The 17,439-nt window shown below is 42.5% G+C and overlaps 1 protein-coding gene across 1 annotated transcript in view; it reads left to right on the forward strand.

Moving 5' to 3' along the window:
• Positions 1-5,962: 5,962 nt before the first annotated feature.
• LOC147457603 (uncharacterized) overlaps positions 5,963-17,439 on the forward strand; it is a 110,753-nt gene continuing 99,276 nt past the window's right edge. The window contains exon 1 of the mRNA XM_086512472.1: positions 5,963-6,530. Coding sequence (XP_086368598.1) covers positions 6,064-6,530 — 467 coding nt within the window. The 5' untranslated portion in view covers positions 5,963-6,063. The remainder of the gene's footprint in view (positions 6,531-17,439) is intronic.

A 17,439-nucleotide genomic window follows, 5' to 3' on the forward strand; every position in this document is an offset into this window, starting at 1 on the left:
TGTGTGTAGGAGACAATTAACAATAAAGAGACACCATGCAATATCATCAAAAAAGCTTTATTAACCAATGGTGTTACAAAATTGCAGGAGGATCATTTTCACTGCATATGAATGTCTTTAAGGAGGAAAAAAAACACAGAATGGCTTCCCAATTGCAAGCCCACACCCTATACCTGCAGCCATCACATAGAAAAAACACACAGTTAGTTTCTAATGTGGAATGCAAGTGTCATTAGGTGTGTGCACTTGTTATCGATGTCAACAAAAAAAGATAGGCTACTCAGTGTTCTACCACCTGAGAATCCATACACGTATCTGTTGTCTCGTTCTGTAGTAGGACAGGTCCCAAGAGGTCTTCAACAATGCTCTCTCCTTGCAAGGTTATAACCCTTTGATAATATATAGAGTAGGGTATCATCCTGGCCCACATGAGTTGCTCTGCATGGAGCCTCCACTCTTTTGAAAGTAAAGAGTGGGTGTGTATATATATGTGTGTGTGTGTGTGTGTACATATAGACGCACACACACATATATATAAAATACACACACACACATATATATAGAGAGACACACACACACATATTAATGGATCTTTTTATTTCACAGCCTCACATGTCTTAACCTTTCTTGCATTCTATTCTTTTATAATGCCAAAGTGAAGCTTCACTTTATACAATTCAATTAAATTCAACCCTTTTCTTTTAAAACAAGCAAGAGAAGAGAGTTAGGTTTATAAATTTTATTATTTCCTATACCAAACCTACCTTATCATGTAAACAATAAAAATATTCTTTTCTTTTTGGACTACATAAAGGCCTTAGTAAAGAGTTGCATTTTGGGTGTAGGTGTGGACTGGACCATTGGATAAAGCTTGTTAATCAGCGTCACATGGCAATAAGCTTTCTTTTTTACTTTTTCTTGTAGACCTTTTTGAGAGGGTTTTAACATTTTTGTACCTCTCTCGTCAAAGAGAAGCGTTGAGTATTTATTGAGTGTCACATAAATACTCTTTCATCTTTTTTTTCTCGGTTTGTTACCATGATTTCAAGTATTTTTTAGTGATTATTTTCTATGCTTTTGAAATATGTTGTAATCTAAATAGTTCATTGTTATACTTGTTTTTTTAAAATATAATATGATAACAAATGTTTTAAAATACTAATGTCACTTTGTTGGTTTCCCCTCTCTATCAAAGAAGCTTCTTATTATTTAAATTCCTCTCAATAGCCTTACGAAGGCCACAGTGGACTTTCCGCTTGTTTTTTTCAATACTCTCTCCAAAAGAGAGAATTGAATTAAACTAGATAAGTAATAACATTGTACAACCAAACTCCCCACCCAACCTCTTAAGTTGGATCTATTTTCTTCAAGGTCCTTAAAGGTTGGTTAAGAAAAATTCCATCACCTCTTAAGATCCCCCCCCCTCCCCCCTCTCTTTCTCCTTCCCCTCATGCGTCTATGTGTCTCCTCCCTTGCACTCCATTACAACAATCATTTCCCTTGTCCCCTCTCCTTTTTGTCGTGATGCCTGCAGTTCTCATTGCCAACCTTGGTTCCTCTACCTTTGGTTTTTGCCTCCCCTTGTCTTCGCTCGGTCTTGTATAACAACCCTTTCCCTCTTACACAACCAGAGAGAGAGAGAGAGAGAGAGAGAGAGAGAGAGAGAGAGAGAGAGAAAAGAGCGCACACACACACACACACGCGCGCGCACAAATTACACCTTTGCCAGCTTATGCCTACATGCTATCAACTAACATTCAACATTGACACTTCATGTAATGCCCTATTGATGCTTTCATGTAGCCCATGCGTTTCTATTCTTAACAATCAGTTGCATCATATAATAATGGAAAATTAGAGGCTTTTCTCTCAAAAACAAAATATCTATCAATTTTTCTGTGTGTGTGTGTGTGTGTGTGTGTGTGTGTGTGTGTGTGTGTGTGTGAGAGAGAGAGAGAGAGAGAGAGAGAGATCCATACGCACACACATACACCTTATAGAAGCCTATTGCATAGACAGACAAGGGGCGAGTGTTTTGTCATGTGGAAGAGAGAGAGAAAGAGAGAGTTTATATTTGGCATCTCTTCATTAAAGAACCATTTATTGACACTTGACACAAGACAATTGGATAAAGACAAGTTTTTTTATTAGTAAACTTATTCTTGGTACATTTGGTTCTGGTAGGAGACTGAACGAACCCGAAAAACATCGAAAAAAGAGGCCTATACCTGCCACCATCCAACAAAAAGTAGCAAGTTAGAGTTTGGGCTACCTTGATGGGAAGAGAAGTATCAAAATACCCTATTCAGCTTCTTATTTTTGTCCCATACCCCTAGACCCCCTCGCTCTCCTTGTATATATTAGGGGGGGAGGTTTTTTGCCTACCTATCAGGCATAACTTGTTTCGTAATGACACTTTCCGATTCCATGACACGTTCTGGCTTAATGGGTACTTCTAGTTTGATGAGGAAACGTGGTCACCAACGTTTCAGGAAGTCTCTTATGACAGAGGGACGAGGTTTTCCATTGGGTAAGTACCATCTCTTATGAACTTTCGGATCAGCATCATCAAAAGAGGGTCTATTCACAAGGAGGGTATCAACCTCCATAGTAAGACCTAAATCATGTAATGTAGTGGCAACATTCCAAATATGCTTTTAGTGGCATGCGGGAAAACCAAAACAAATCAAATTCCTGGAGAAAAAGAGGGGATTAAGGAGAGATAGAGGAGGAGAATTGGAGTAACAGAGGGGCATAACATCCCACCTGCAAGGGAGACACCAATGAATCATAACTGTGTGAGAGCATTTGTACAAGTATACTAGCTATCCTTAACTTGAGACCCACTTGTTTTCAACCTCCCTTGTGTTTTTCCAAAAACCTATTATATAGCTTTATGGAGCATCTAAGAGTGAAAAAAAACTCTATTTATGCAAGAATGACTCATTTATTATAAAAAATCTAAGGCCCCAGATTTTGGAGAATATTGACAGAGTTTCCCCCCCTTTTTTTTAAATAAAAAAACCATACGTCAAATCATCCATAGCGACCTCACATCCAAGATTTTTGTCATATTTCCTCATACTACTTATTTTTCACAAATCTTTCCTCATAAAACCACATTCCTTGAAGTATCTTGGTAGCCTTGAACCTTTTCTTCAAACCACTAAATGAACTTGACTCAGCCTTGCATATTCCCAATCATCATCACATATATCACAGTATTGTTTCTCAACACATAATTTGGATATGACCCATTTATCATACCATATTAATGTTTCATGAAACAAAATCCAGCCATGTTAAATTTTCTCCTCTCTCTCTCTCTCACACACACACAACAACAACACACACACGCACACGCACATGTGCATGTGCACGTGCATGCGTGCGCATGCACGCACACACACCAGCATAGTCTTTGTTAAAAAAAAGATTTGATGTATTTTTAATGAGTTAAAATTGCAAAATCTTCATTAGATTTTGACCTTGCCTTGTAGAAAACCAGCAAAATTTCACAAGTTTTAGTGTAATTACAACAAATTCTTAAGAGTTTTAAATGTTTTCGTATTTTCTTCAATTATGATTTTTTTTGTAAAATATGCATCCACACATTCGTATGTATGTATGTATGTATGTATATATCTATCTATCTATTCCCACTCACCCAATCACTTTTGCACTTTTCGCTCTCAACCTTATATCGCCCCCCCCCCAGCCTCTCTCTCTCTCTCTCTCTCTCTTCACCCCCCTCCTTCCGACTACCCCTCTCTCTCTCTTTGGTCCCCTCCCGCCCCATATTTCTCCCCTCCCCCTCCGTGTGCTCTCTCTTCACTGGATTTCCCCATTAGCAATATCCTTAGTGGGGAGGTGGCGAACACATCCACCCACATGTATATGTATAAATACATATGTAATATATAAATATGTGTGTGTATACACATGTGTGTGTGTGTGTATGTGTGTACACACACATATCGCCTCTATTATATTCTCTCTCTCTCTCTCTATGTACATGGCTAGAGAGAGAGGGAGAGGGAGGGAGACATCATGGCAGTGGGATCTCTCTAAAAAAGGGGATGAAGGTGTAGGGAATGGTTATCCACTGACCATTCCCTGAAAGAAAGGGTGACCACGTGGCGATCAACAAATGCCGATATCCATGGTGGGAGAACTTTCTGAAGCGAATTGTTAATGGATGACCATTTTCGACCGTCAATGTTCGGTGGGAGTAAGGCTTGACTGATCACACACAGTTAATTTTGACTACTGAGGTGGCACTCCATCATTGCAGGCAACGAGCAACATTCTGCATGCTGATATACTCGCATACTTATTCAATTCCCACTGCTTTGACGTGGTGTTCACTGGCTCATCCAAGCAAGCCTTAGATTTTGATTGCTGACATGGCATGCATTGAACATTTGACGAGCTCAATTCTGCTAGTGAAGGTCGAGTGGTTGCACAACTGATATCTTTAGCCCCATGACCAATGACCTTGACGAGAGAAAGAATGAGAAAGCGTGTAGAAGTGGGATGCAGTAAACTAAGGAAATGGCAGAGAGAGAGAGAGAGAGAGAGAGAGAGAGAGAGAGAGAGAGAGAGATTTTATTATTGTCCTCGGAGGTCAAATGTGACCTATGGGACCAATGTTACATGTAATGTAGTATGTGTATGGCTGATGAGTGACTCTCGATGCTCCAAAATTGTGGTGATGAGAGTCGCAATGGAGAGCCCACACTGTGGCTGGGACAGGTTAGTGTGTAGGTCTAAGTCATGGCTGAAAATGTGAGAGAAGGAAGTTCGGATGTGACCAAAAGCTGAGCACTGTAGTAGTCTATAGTACTCAGACTCTCAAACTTGTAGTGAGCATAATGTGCATAGTCGATTTGACTCTTATCCATTGCCCCAACGCCCTGTCTCGCATCGAAGGGAATGGGAGCTAAGCTGAATGGCTGCGATAGGGCGTATCCTGACAAGGGGATATGCTCAAGTATGTAAATGTGTAAGTACGATTTCTTCTTTCAGCGAAGTACATGGTTTTGTAGTTGGGGGCAATATGTGTGGTGTAATGTATGAAGCGCGACCCATCGGATTTCTCCCAATCCGTAATACATTGGCGTTCTAGAATAGCTTCATTCACTTAAGAGTCAATTGAAGCATCATGTAGCAAGTGTAATACATCCCATCTCCCAAACCACTTCTTTATGTCTTGCATCAATCTCGTGCTCAAGATCTTGCTTTTATGCGTCTTTTAAACTTTTTTGCTTGCTTCCCATGCAATTGTAGGAAGTCAATGTGAGGGGCTTTGGTGTATCTTTATCATGTACTCTACAACCCTTTCCATGTCCATAACCTCAATTGGAAAAGATCCCGACTCAAGAAGTAAGAGCATATATGGTGTTTGTGTCTTAACTTGGAGAAAGTTTGTAAGAAAACTCTTTTTGACATTCTCAAACTCTTTTCAAGTACATTTTGAGATGCTCTAGCCCTACACTTCAACTCCATAAAGAAGAACCGATGTCACCAATGCATCAAATCGGTACTTCTTGACTTAATGCTTCCCGCATTACACATGTTATCAAATGCATAATATGATTTCTTTTCCACTACCAAACGATGCATAACACATTCATGCCACTTGTGATTGGACGGAACCTCAAGGCCAAGGTACTTAAAGCTCTAATCAACTTTAAGTGTCTCATTGTTGTACACAATGCACGATTTCTCTTTATGGTTGGTTTTCACAAGCATAACTTTTGATTTGAATTCATTCACAATCAACTCACATGCCAACAAAAGTTCTCAAGGACAACCATAAGCTTTTGTGCATCCGCATTTTCGAAGTTCCTTCCCTCTGCTATCATGGGCGCGACCTAGCTCTAATAAATAGCATGTAGATATAGATATATCATACAATACTGCGCTCACTATATATATATATATATTTCAAACGCTCATTACCAAAGAAAAGCCAATGGCAACTATGAGCACGAAGCTCTTCACCAAGATAAGCCCCATGGCAACTACGAGCACAAAGCTGAAGCAGTAGAGTTTGTAGCAATGGCGAGCTCGAAACTACTGCTACCATCGTCTGCTGCTCTCTTTCAATCTGCTCCATTTTCTTCATCTGCCTTATCTGTGGATAAGCATCGCCATGTCTTCTTACCGAGCGCCCCTTTGCGCTCTTTGGCTTTACAGACTCCAACGTTCGACCCAGCTTCGACAGCTAGGTTCTATAGCGATGGTCAGGAGGCTTTGAGCGTTGAAGATGTGGTCTCCTCTTCAGATGGTGAAGCTGCAAATTCGCAAGAGGAGGAAGAAGAAGAAGGAAAAAAAGAAGAGGAGGGGTCACACGGTTCTGCTAGCACTAGGACTCCAGCATCAACATCTGATGTCAAAGGAACTCTGTCGAAGTATGTCTGGACGAGACCTCACAGAGAACTCCCGTCTCTCTCTAGAGAGGAACGTGCAGCTATCGTCGAGTCTCTCCTGAACAACCGATCAAACCTCCTTGTTGCATTAGACAAGTAAGCTCCATCTCCCCACACTGTTATTTAAGGCAAGAGATATAACTTCAATTAACTTGGTGTGCCATTGTTGAGATATTTTGTGATAGTCTGAAACAATGTGGATGTTTCTGCAAACCAAGATTGCAAGGGGCTCCCCTCCATTAGAGAGGTTAAAAAGAACATGACCCAAAAATGCATTTATCAACTCGTTCCAATGCAATCATTTTTTCATTCACAGTGAGTGCTTTCTTCACAAGGGGAGAGTATGCGTACTCTCAGGCTGTGACGCAGGGGCTAAGTGCAGGTCATATTGTTATACAAAGAGCCAAGATACAGATGCCAGCGGCTGCTCCTCTATCTGTCTAGTGTTTGGTGTGAAGAAATCAATAATCTGTCTTTGGGTGCATCTCTCTATTTGCTCCCGACCATCCCTACCTGTTCAGAGAGAGAGAGAGAGAGAGAGAGAGAGAGAGAGAGAGAGAGAGAGAGAGAGAGAGAGAGAGAGAGGGGGGGATTACCCAAAATAATTTGCTGCCATTTGCTAAAGGGGTGAAGGGGTCTCTATATAGGGATCTTCTCTACATGCTCGACTGACTCCTAAGCCCCACGATATTGTCAAAGGAGCCGCTCTTCAAATATGCCATATCGGGAAAAAGTTCCCACATAGCAACTTGTTCCACATCATCACTGAAATGTCACATGGCACTAGATGCACAAAAGCTTTGGGTGATGCCATAGTACATAGTGATGTAGGAACAAGGTCGTACTTCTAGGTGGGAGTTCGGACTCTATTGGGGTAGAGATCGGCTTACATCTGGAAATGCCAAAGGCCTTCAACAACTCTTGAGTCTTGGACCTACTGCTGTTGAGAGAGGAACATACTTGTCTCTATATGAAATCCAGTCCAAGGAAATATTGAAGTAAGTAGAGATTTGTCATCTTAAACTCCTTTGCCAAGGTTTCCATCTGCTAGCATACATGTGATAACTAGAGCATCCACAAAGAGGATCACAAGTGTGGCCAGGCCACCTTCTTTGAAAAAGATTTAAGTGTGGGTTTGTTCTAAAAGAAAGATGAAAGTGATGTCAGAAGAAGAAAGCATCAATTCTTACTTGCTAAGGACACAAAGCTTGCTTTAAGCCATAGGGAGCCTTTTGCAACCTGTTATCCTTGATTCGCGATCTTGGGACCGAGAATTAAGAGGTGCTCCACTAACACTTCTTGCTTTGGTTGTAGAAAGGGCCTCTTTAATTGGAAGAGGCTCTTCGTCGTTGATCACCAAAGACATCAAAGCATAGTTCACCTCTAAATAAGACTCCATATATCTCAACCTAGTGTAGTCGTTGAGACCACCTGATAGTACCTTGAGTGTCACAAACTGTTGATTTGTCAAGCCATTGAAGAACGGAGCCAACCTGTAGATCCTCGATCGAGGGGCCTAAACCCTAAGTGAAGAAGCAACAAAAGAAGCAAAAGCAACAGTAGAAGTTTTTACCAACTTATAAAGTCTCGTCGAGTGGCATATTTTTAAAGAAGAGTTCCCATCAACTAATGGGACCCCGTCCGATGGGGCCCAAGTGACCTAGAGAGATTAAACTAAAGCGGGACCAACACACACACACAAAGCGTAGAAGATGATGACGTGGCAGACATTACGGATTTCTGCGTTTTGCGCTTCTGACGTGGCAGCTGTACGGATTTTTGTGAAATGCAGTGGCAGTTTTTTACGCCAATTTTTGGGATCAGATGCTTTTGAGTTTGAAAGCTTTTCATGTAACTGCTTTTCATGGCCAAGGGCCTTTAAATATGAGCCAAGGGCTCATTCTCTAGCATGCTTCTGCGTGACGGTGTAGAGGATCGAGTGCCGACGTTGTAGCGAGTTGAAGCAATATAAAGAAATACCGAAAAGGGCGCCGAGGTTTGGGGCCACTGCTCTCTTGGGGTGGAACTCCGCTACTCCTCGTCTTGTGTGTCGTGCATCTCTTTAAGTTCGGTTGTTATTGGAAGTGCTTAAAGTTGTTCAGTCTATTCTTTTCCGTTGGCATGTGGTGCCCGTCCCCGTTACATTGAGTATGCCAATATGGAGGAAAGTGTATAATATTGGAATCTCATAGAGTATCCATCAGCCAATAAATTTGATGCATTTGCCCTGTCTCTTAGGAACAACATAAACATCCTTATTCTTGCCTATCAAAGGTGCAACAGAAAAGGTGAATCGGATGACGATTAAGTCTGCAACTCCTCTCAGACCTAGGTAGTAGGCGGATCTCCAGTCTACCTCAATCTTTTGGTATCACGCTCAAGAGGCTTGCGCTAGGCCATAAAGAGCCTTCCACGACCTGTAAACCATGTTGCTCAATTATGGAAGTGAGAATCCTGGAGGTTTCTCCACATACACCTGTCACAAAGTGATGACGTGGCGGACAGCAGAAACCCTAATTTCTGCCAAAAACCCTAAAATTCCTGCAAACCCTAATTTTTGCCAAAAACCCTAAATTCCGGAAATCGCGGAGGCGGATTATTAAAAAAAAAAAAATAATTTTTTTTTTTGGGAAAATGATGAGCGACGCGAATTTTGCTTTTGCTTTTTAAAAAAAAAAAAAAAAAGAGAAAAGACTCTCTAAGAGAGAGAGAGAACTGATGCTTTTGATTTTAAAAGCTTTTGGGGCTCTGCTTTTGGGCATCCCTTGTAACCTTTAAATTAGTGGTGAGGGCCTCACTTCTCAGAGCATCTGGACGCAGAGTCTGAGAGTGAAACCCTAACCGCTCTCTTGTACTTTGATGATTGATTAATACAAAAAGAAATACCGAAAGGGGCGCCAGTCTTTGGGGCCAATATCTCTAGGCACGGAACTCCGCCGGTTTATGGCTTTTGTCGGTTTTGTACATGTGCTAGATGTGTGTTCCTAGTACGTAGGTACTAACAGTCAGTGTCTGCTAAGACGGTTTATGGCTTTTGTCGGTTTTGCAGGCGTAATCGCGGTCGATTACAATGCTTTCAAGAGGGGGGTATGTCACAAAGTGATGACGTGGCGGACAGCAGAAACCCTAAAATTCCTGCAAACCCTAATTTTTGCCAAAAACCCTAAATTCCGGAAATCGCGGAGGCGGATTATTAAAAAAAAAAAATATTTTTTTTTTTTTTTTTTTTGGAAAATGATGAGCGACGCGAATTTTGCTTTTGCTTTTTTAAAAAAAAAAAAGAAGAGAAAAGACTCTCTAAGAGAGAGAGAGAACTGATGCTTTTGATTTTAAAAGCTTTTGGGGCTCTGCTTTTGGGCATCCCTTGTAACCTTTAAATTAGTGGTGAGGGCCTCACTTCTCAGAGCATCTGGACGCAGAGTCTGAGAGTGAAACCCTAACTGCTCTCTTGTACTTTGATGATTGATTAATACAAAAAGAAATACCGAAAGGGGCGCCAGTCTTTGGGGCCAATATCTCTAGGCACGGAACTCTGCCGGGCCAGTGCAAATCTATTGTGATCTGTGAATTGTTTTTGAAGTGGTTATTTGGTGCTGTCGCGGTTGATTCTTGACTTGGAGTGTCCAAGTTTGTTACACACCTCACCTCCTCCTCTAAGTCGTTGCGGAAGGCCGGCCCAATTGACATCCATCTGAAACATGGACCATCGATAATGGGTTACTAGAGCTAAAAATTGTCCGAATAGTCGCCATCCTTGTGGTCAGTGCAAATGTCTCGTCATAGTCCACACATGTTCTCTGAGAATAGCCCTTGGCAATGAGCCGTGCCTTGTGCTTATCCAATGAATGACCCATCTCATTTGTACTTTGTCTTGTAGATGCACTTTGACACCAATGACCTTCCACTTTACTGGCCGAAGCCTTGGCCGGTTGATGCCATGGTTGCACAAATTTTGCATAAAAGCATTAGAGGTGAACTCCTCACCTTTGTTTGATCGAATTGACTTCAACATTTTGCTGCTTTCCTTCTCCATGAATGTTTCTTGAAGAGATCAATGGCCTCTGTCTTGTTCTCTTGAAAGTATACCCAAGTAAAGCAGTTGAAATCATCCTCGAGCAACATAAAATAAAAGAACTTTTCATAGGCCCACACAAATCTGTGTGAACCAACTCTAAAATTGTAGTAGCTCCCACAAATGCAAGTGACGCATTTCCCATGGTTACTCCAAATATCGGGGAAGCTTTCGATCAATTGTTTATGAAAAGCACGAGGAAGAGCATCAACATTCAAATGGCCAAACCGATAATGCCATAAATCACCTGTAGAAGTATCGGTTAGTGACGAAAGAGCTTGGAGCCTGTAGAGACTTTGCTCCATGTATTGGGGAAAAGGCCACTCTGGCTCGACACCTACCTGCATCCTACTAACAAATCTTACTCTTATTGAAAGAATAAGGAGCACAATGTATTCTTGCTGTATGAGCTCAACCCATTCCGTGTCTCTCTCTCTCTCTTCTTTTTCCTTGCATGCATGCACACGCACTCCTCTTGCAATCCGATCCTTTCAATCAACTGTATTAGAGTTTGAGTGAAGGCCTTACACCATTGAGGCGTCGCGGTGGAGAAAGCAATGAAGCTTCGGAAAAGTTAGGTCTGTTTTGCAGCAACGATATCTCTATGTAGAAGGCGAATTTCGGCTTAATTTCCTTTTTCCTTATTGGAATCGTTGTGGCCTACAACTTTCCAGTTGGACGGTTTTCCAAAATTCTGCACTGATTTTACTCTGCATTCCGCAGACTGATTGCAGGTCGTCTACATTCGGACCCAATTTTTTACAGTTTGATTATTCTTATTGTAAATAGGTTATGGGCAAACCGTTCGCGACGGTTATGCGTTTCGATGTGGTCCACATTTCTGTAGAACAAAGCTTTTTCAAATTCCTATTGAAGTCTGTCGATTGTGGTTAGATTGTAGGTTGTTTTAGAGGTTGTGGATGCGTTTTGGATAGTCCATGGATGCCATGTGTGTTGAGAGCCGAGTCTTGACATGTTGTACGCACAATTACATGCTTGATTCATAGGTGGTTGGATTACGGATTTGTAAACTTTTGTAGAGAGCTACATCTTAGGCTCCCTTGTTGGCAGTTCTTGGATTTGTGGGTGTTTTGGATCTTCGCGGGATGCATTTGAGCATTGTATTTGCTTGCGGTTCATGCGCTTTGGGTAGCTGAGACTGCTTGTGCTCTTTTGCTGAGCCCTGATCAGAATCAGTGAGTTTGCTAACCCTTTTTGGAGGGTCGTGCATGAGGTTTTCTTTGAGCTGGGAGATTCTTGAACGTTGAGATTTCTTTGGTGATACACCTTTACGAGACATTGCCACAGGCTATGTATATAGAGGAGCAGGTGCATCATAAGCCGTGTTGGCGAGTCAGATTTAATAAGTTTAGGTCAGATTCAGTGAATTTGATTAAGATCAGATTCAATGGAGAAACTCCTCATGCAGGGTGTCAGTGTTTTGATAGCTTTATAGACCCGTTTTTCAATTGAGATTCTATAGCAAATCTTTGTTAAACTTTTCTTAGATCCTTGCCATAAAATTGTCTCTTGGAAGTTATGGCCTTGTCTTTCGAAAAGGATATCTACAATATTTGGAAGTATGATGGCACAAACTTCTCCATCTGGAAAGAATAGATCCAAGATGTGTTGATTCAGAAGAACCAATTAGAGCCATTGTTTGAATGCCAAGAGGGTGATGGTTACAGAAATGCCCATTGGAAACAAGGTTGGATCAAAACGTACGTACGGATCGGTTCCGTACCGTACGGACGTTCTGTACGGATCTGTACCATACGGAACGATCCGTACGCTGGTTTGTTTTTTGTTTTTTTTGTTTTTGTTTTCTTTGGTTTTTTTTTGTTTGGTGGGAAGCTCGTAAGGTGCTAATTTAAAATAAAAATCCAAGTCTCTTGCAATAGTTACACAGTATGTGGTTGTCTTGTAAAACGTGTCTTTGAATGTCTCTATAAGTTTTTGGCTTCTCTCTTGTTTTTTATTAAAAATGTCCTAGAAAATTTAGTACTTTGTGGTTTTTTTACAAGAGTACGTATTTTTATGTACATAAATTTTTTTCCTGTACGGAACAACGTACAGTACGTACATATACGCCACGTACAGTACGTTTGGTACCACCTTGATTGGAAATCACTTGATGCAAAAGCAAGGTCTACTTTTCGTTTACACCTTGTAAAGTTTGTCACGAGGACGTGGCAATTGCTAACTTGAGTTGTTGGTTTCTTTCAGATGTTTTTTGTTTAATTTTTGGGACCCTCTTTTTGAAGTTGCAAATGGCCGGACATTGTATGGCCAGTGTGAAACGGCCAACGACCGAGAGTTTCACCAGCAGTCGGGAAGTGCAGGTCACCACGAGTTGGTCGGGCCAATCAGCACTGGAATCCGAGTAGTAAAAGGGCGTCTAGGCTTAGTTTAGAGTCATTTAAGCCCCTCGCTACACTTATAAGTTGGTGGGTACTAGGAAATTAACTCAAAAGAGGCAAATTGGACACATGGCGGCTCCAGATACTTTTGCCAGAAGCATCAACAAGAGGGGGCGCCCAGTCCAATTTAAGAGTGGAGGCTCATTTTTGTTCATTGGTGTGCTACAGTGCGTGTGACTAGTGGGTGTAGGTGCTGAGAGCTTTAATGGAAAGCTTGCCTTCTCCCTTGCTCTATGTAGCGCGACGATTTGCTCTTGCGCATCTCTCTCCCTCCTTTGCACATATGGTAATGTCCCACGTGCACAGTTCCATCGCGAAGGAATGCGAAGACGGAGAGTTTTCTTGCGTGAAAACTCGTTCGATTTACAGGGGAATTGTCCCATTGCGTGCGGGAGCACCTGAGACACGCGTAGGCGTGCTCGCTCCGCTCGAAATGGTCCAAAACAGAGAATTACAGCCTGCTGTGTTTTTTTGCAGGTTTAGGGTTTTGCACCTAAATTGTAGGGAATTGCCAGGGGAGCCTCGGAAAGGCCTTGGGATGCGTGTACAGGGCAGTAGGCACCTAACAATGGCAAAAGAGAAAATTACAGCATGCTGAAATTGACCTGCAGTTCACTGGAAAGCTTCCATACCGCAAGGGAAAGTGTCCTTGACGTGTACTTTTGACCTACAGGGATTTTTGTGCCATTATGTTGGCGAAATCGGGCCAAAAACCTGCGCCATGGACAGCTTGGTGAGGGTGCAAGCGTCCGGATCGTTTATTTGCCAGGGGAGCCTCGGGAAACCATTGTGCTTGTACATGACAATTTAGAGAGATTTCTCGCGAGGAATCTCGTCTAATTCAAGGGGCAAGTGACCCTACAGGTGCGAGAGCTCGAGGGCTATCCACATAAGTGATCGGCACACGAATCGGAGTGCAAAACAGAGAATTCAGCGAGCTGTAATGTCTCGCCAGGTTTTGCAAAGTGCTCTAAAGTGCATGGAAAGTCTTTGTTTACTTGGGATTTTGTCCGTGGAGACTTTTACTGTGGTTATGTTGTCGAAATCGGGTTGGAGTAGAGGAATTTTAGCCCGATAAAAGTGGGACAGCTTGTAGAAGTTTACAGGTTTTTCTCAAGTATAATAAGAATAAAGAAATACCGAAAGGGGCGCCTGTCTTTGGGGCCAACAGGGTGTCATTGTCTGCTTGGTAGCGCTCTAGTTGCCAGGGCCGTCGTTTGTCTTGAAGTATTGAATTCCAGTCACATACTTATTCGTGAAGTTCCTTTGTGTCCTAAAGTCTAAAGTAAAGTTTCGGGTGAAAGCCAAAGTCCACCGCCCTACGGACCAGTTTCACGGTTCCATTGCCAGGATAGAATCACTTTTTCCTCAAGAAGTGAGCCTCGGTTTGTTTTGGTGAAGACACAGAGTACATGAACTTGGAATTACACTATGGTTGACAGGACGGATGGCACCAGGGTAGAGGGTTCCTCTTCACAGGACACATAGGAAATTCCGCATGTTTGCCCTGCCAAAAAGTGGTCGAATTAGGGCTGATTTTCTACCGCGTTTTTAGGGTTTGCAAGTATGAACCAAGATGAGATAGGGAGAGGTCTCACGGTGGTAGATTGGCCGCTAGATCTCCTGCGAGAGTGATGTGGGTTTGCCAGGTGGCACCCTACTCGCCGATTCTTTGAGGCGATTGCTTGGATTCTATGACACATTGGTAAATCATCTTGAATTTTGAGCTTACTTGGTCGTGGGTGGTACGTCACAATATTGTGGAATTATGCTCGTTTGCAGAGGCAAGAGCCTCTTGCACAGGTAAAAGTTAAGGGACATGTTGCAAGATGCTATTTGGCGAAGTTCAAGAACTATTCACCTATGGATGCAAAGTGGATGGAAGAGCATGAACTGTCAGAATCACCAAATGTATTGCAGCTTTACCTTGAGGCCTTTGGGTTACAGCCTATGTATGTCCCAACCCAATGTCTGCAAAGAGGGGTAAACGACAGAACTAGCACATCAAATGTACTCATAGATTCAATGCAATAGCAGTGTACATTGTTTGACATAAGTATGAAGGTCTCATTAAGTCATTTGTACACATGTTTTGATAGCCTTTCGTGCGGATACATGCGATGATAAAAGGGTTCTTACCACACTAAATCATCTATGGCATGTATATATGGCACACAATCGAGGACGTTTGCGATTTTAAGAGGGCGGTATGTCACGAGGATGTGGCAATTGCTAACTTGAGTTGTTGGTTTCTTTCCTATGATTTTTGTTTAATTTTTGTAACCCTCTTTTTGAAGTTGCAAATGCCCGGACATTGTATGGCCAGTGTGAAACGGCCGATGGCCGAGAGTTTCACCCGCAGTCGGGAAGGGCAGGTCACCACGAGGTGGTCGGGGCCAATCGGCACTGGAATCCGTGCAGTAAAAGGGTGTCTAGGCTCAGCTCAAAGTCATTTAGGCGCCTCGCTATACTTATAAGTTGGTGGGTACTAGGAAATTAACTCAAGAGGCAAATTGCGGCTCCAGATACTTTTCCCAAAGCATCAGCAAGAGGGGGCGCCCAATGTGAGAGTGGAGGCTCATTTTTGTTCATTGGTGTGCTACAGTGTGTGTGAGTAGTGGGTGCTGGTGCTCACAGCTTTAATGGAAAGCTTGCCTTCTCCCTTGCTCTATGTAGGGCGACGATTTGCTCTCGCGCATCTCTCTCCCCCCTTTGCACATATGGTAATGCCCCACTAGTTGGGCTTCTTAGATGACCATGTACAGTTCTGGGGATTTTATACGTGTTTGCCAAGGCAAGAGCCTTCTGTACAGGAACTGGATTAGCTAATTGCTAATCCCCTTCAGGTACGCACAGTTCCATCGCGAAGAAATGCCGCCTCATTAACCTTCTTGGCATGTCCCATAAACCTTTAAATAGATTTTGACCATCTCAAGCAGTACCATTGAATCTCTTTAGTAGTCTGCGGGTGATCCTTTGAAATGAGGACACTGATAAAAAGGTATCCCAAAACCTGTGACTATAGTCAATCAAAGTGTCTTCCTTTTCATTCTCAGATGATGCGAAGCCGCAATGACATCTTCTTCATATTCTTCTGTCAACCAAGCCGAAGTGAAAATTCTCTTTAATTTTATCCACTTCTTAGGTGTTTCTCTTGAACAATAGAGTAGACCACCATGTGCGTTTCCTTCCAAAAAAGATGCCACCCTTCGTACCTTGGAGCGCTTCGAAAAACAACCAAAAGGCGCCCTTCGAACCTTGGAGCGTTCCAAGAAACGACCAAAAGGCAATGTTAAATTGCAGTATGCATTCAAGGGCTCGATGGGTGTGCTTGTAGTGTGAAAACGTGTCAAACCTGATTCTTGACCCGCATTGTTGAACTCCATGTTCTACTTTCTCTTTTTCACTGTTTGAACTGTCAAAAGGGGACGAGATCTCCTTCTCTGAATCGCTAGATTGCTTTCTGTCTCTCTAGACTTTTTTGTCTATCTCCTTTTCTTGCGTTTTCTCCTCGTCTTCTTCTTTTTCACATCCTCTTTGGAACTAGAGGACGATGAACTGTCAGAACTCTTTGAAGACGAAGAAAAATTTGGGTCATCCTCGAAACTAGCACGCTTCTTGGATCTGCTACCCACCTCGAAAGTCGATTTCTGGCCCAAATAATCGGGGATATCTATTGATTTTCTATTCTTTCGAGCATGCTTCATGCTTTTCATCAATTGGTTCGTCTTCTTTTCAAGAGCTTTGTTAAACTCTTTCTGCGAGTATAGTCTCTGCTGTTCTTGTCACCAGGAGGTGTATTTTTCCTGTTGCCTTCCGTAAATAAGTATTAGATATATTTATTTTATTTTTGACTTGTTTGTCCCAAAACCCTTGAAAAGGTGCAAGTGGACATTGCATGGCCAGTGTGAAACGGCTGCAGCCAAATGGGTTTCTCACATCGGGGATCTAGGTCGGTCAGACAGGGACTGCCCGAGCCAGTTAGCAGTAAATTCTGATGAATATGAAAGCTCGTGTGCGCCAAACTGGAATTTGGGCCACTCGTCAAGTCATTGCAACTTTATAAGTTGAAAGGGGCCAGTAAATTAACCCACATTGTAGATGTTGGTCAAATGGTAGTCTTCAATGATGGTCAGGAGACCGATAGCGACGCCATGGAAGCATCTCCTAAAATTTAGGGAACTACTATTTTTGACCGGAAAATGTGTTCGCGTCATTAGCTCTGGAATGACAAGGGGAACATTCTATTGCTCTGCTGCCAAGTCAACTGACGCACTGGTTGAGATATTTTTAGCAGGGAAAGCCCAAACTCGGAAACTGGGCGACGTGTCAGCCTGTGAGCGATTCTGCCACTGTGGGAGGCAAAAACGAGCTGCATATCAACAAAGGGGGCGCCATTTTCAGCCTCAGGTGGATTGTAGCAGGTACAGAAGCTATGGAATGCTTACCTTGCCCTCTATGCACAGTATGGTGACGGGAGTGATGCCCCGCACGCTACATACTGCTCTCTTTC

The sequence above is a fragment of the Adiantum capillus-veneris genome, chromosome 5 (genome assembly GCF_014529385.1).
Source record: "Adiantum capillus-veneris isolate H3 chromosome 5, ASM1452938v2, whole genome shotgun sequence".
Classification (NCBI taxonomy): Eukaryota; Viridiplantae; Streptophyta; class Polypodiopsida; order Polypodiales; family Pteridaceae; genus Adiantum; species Adiantum capillus-veneris.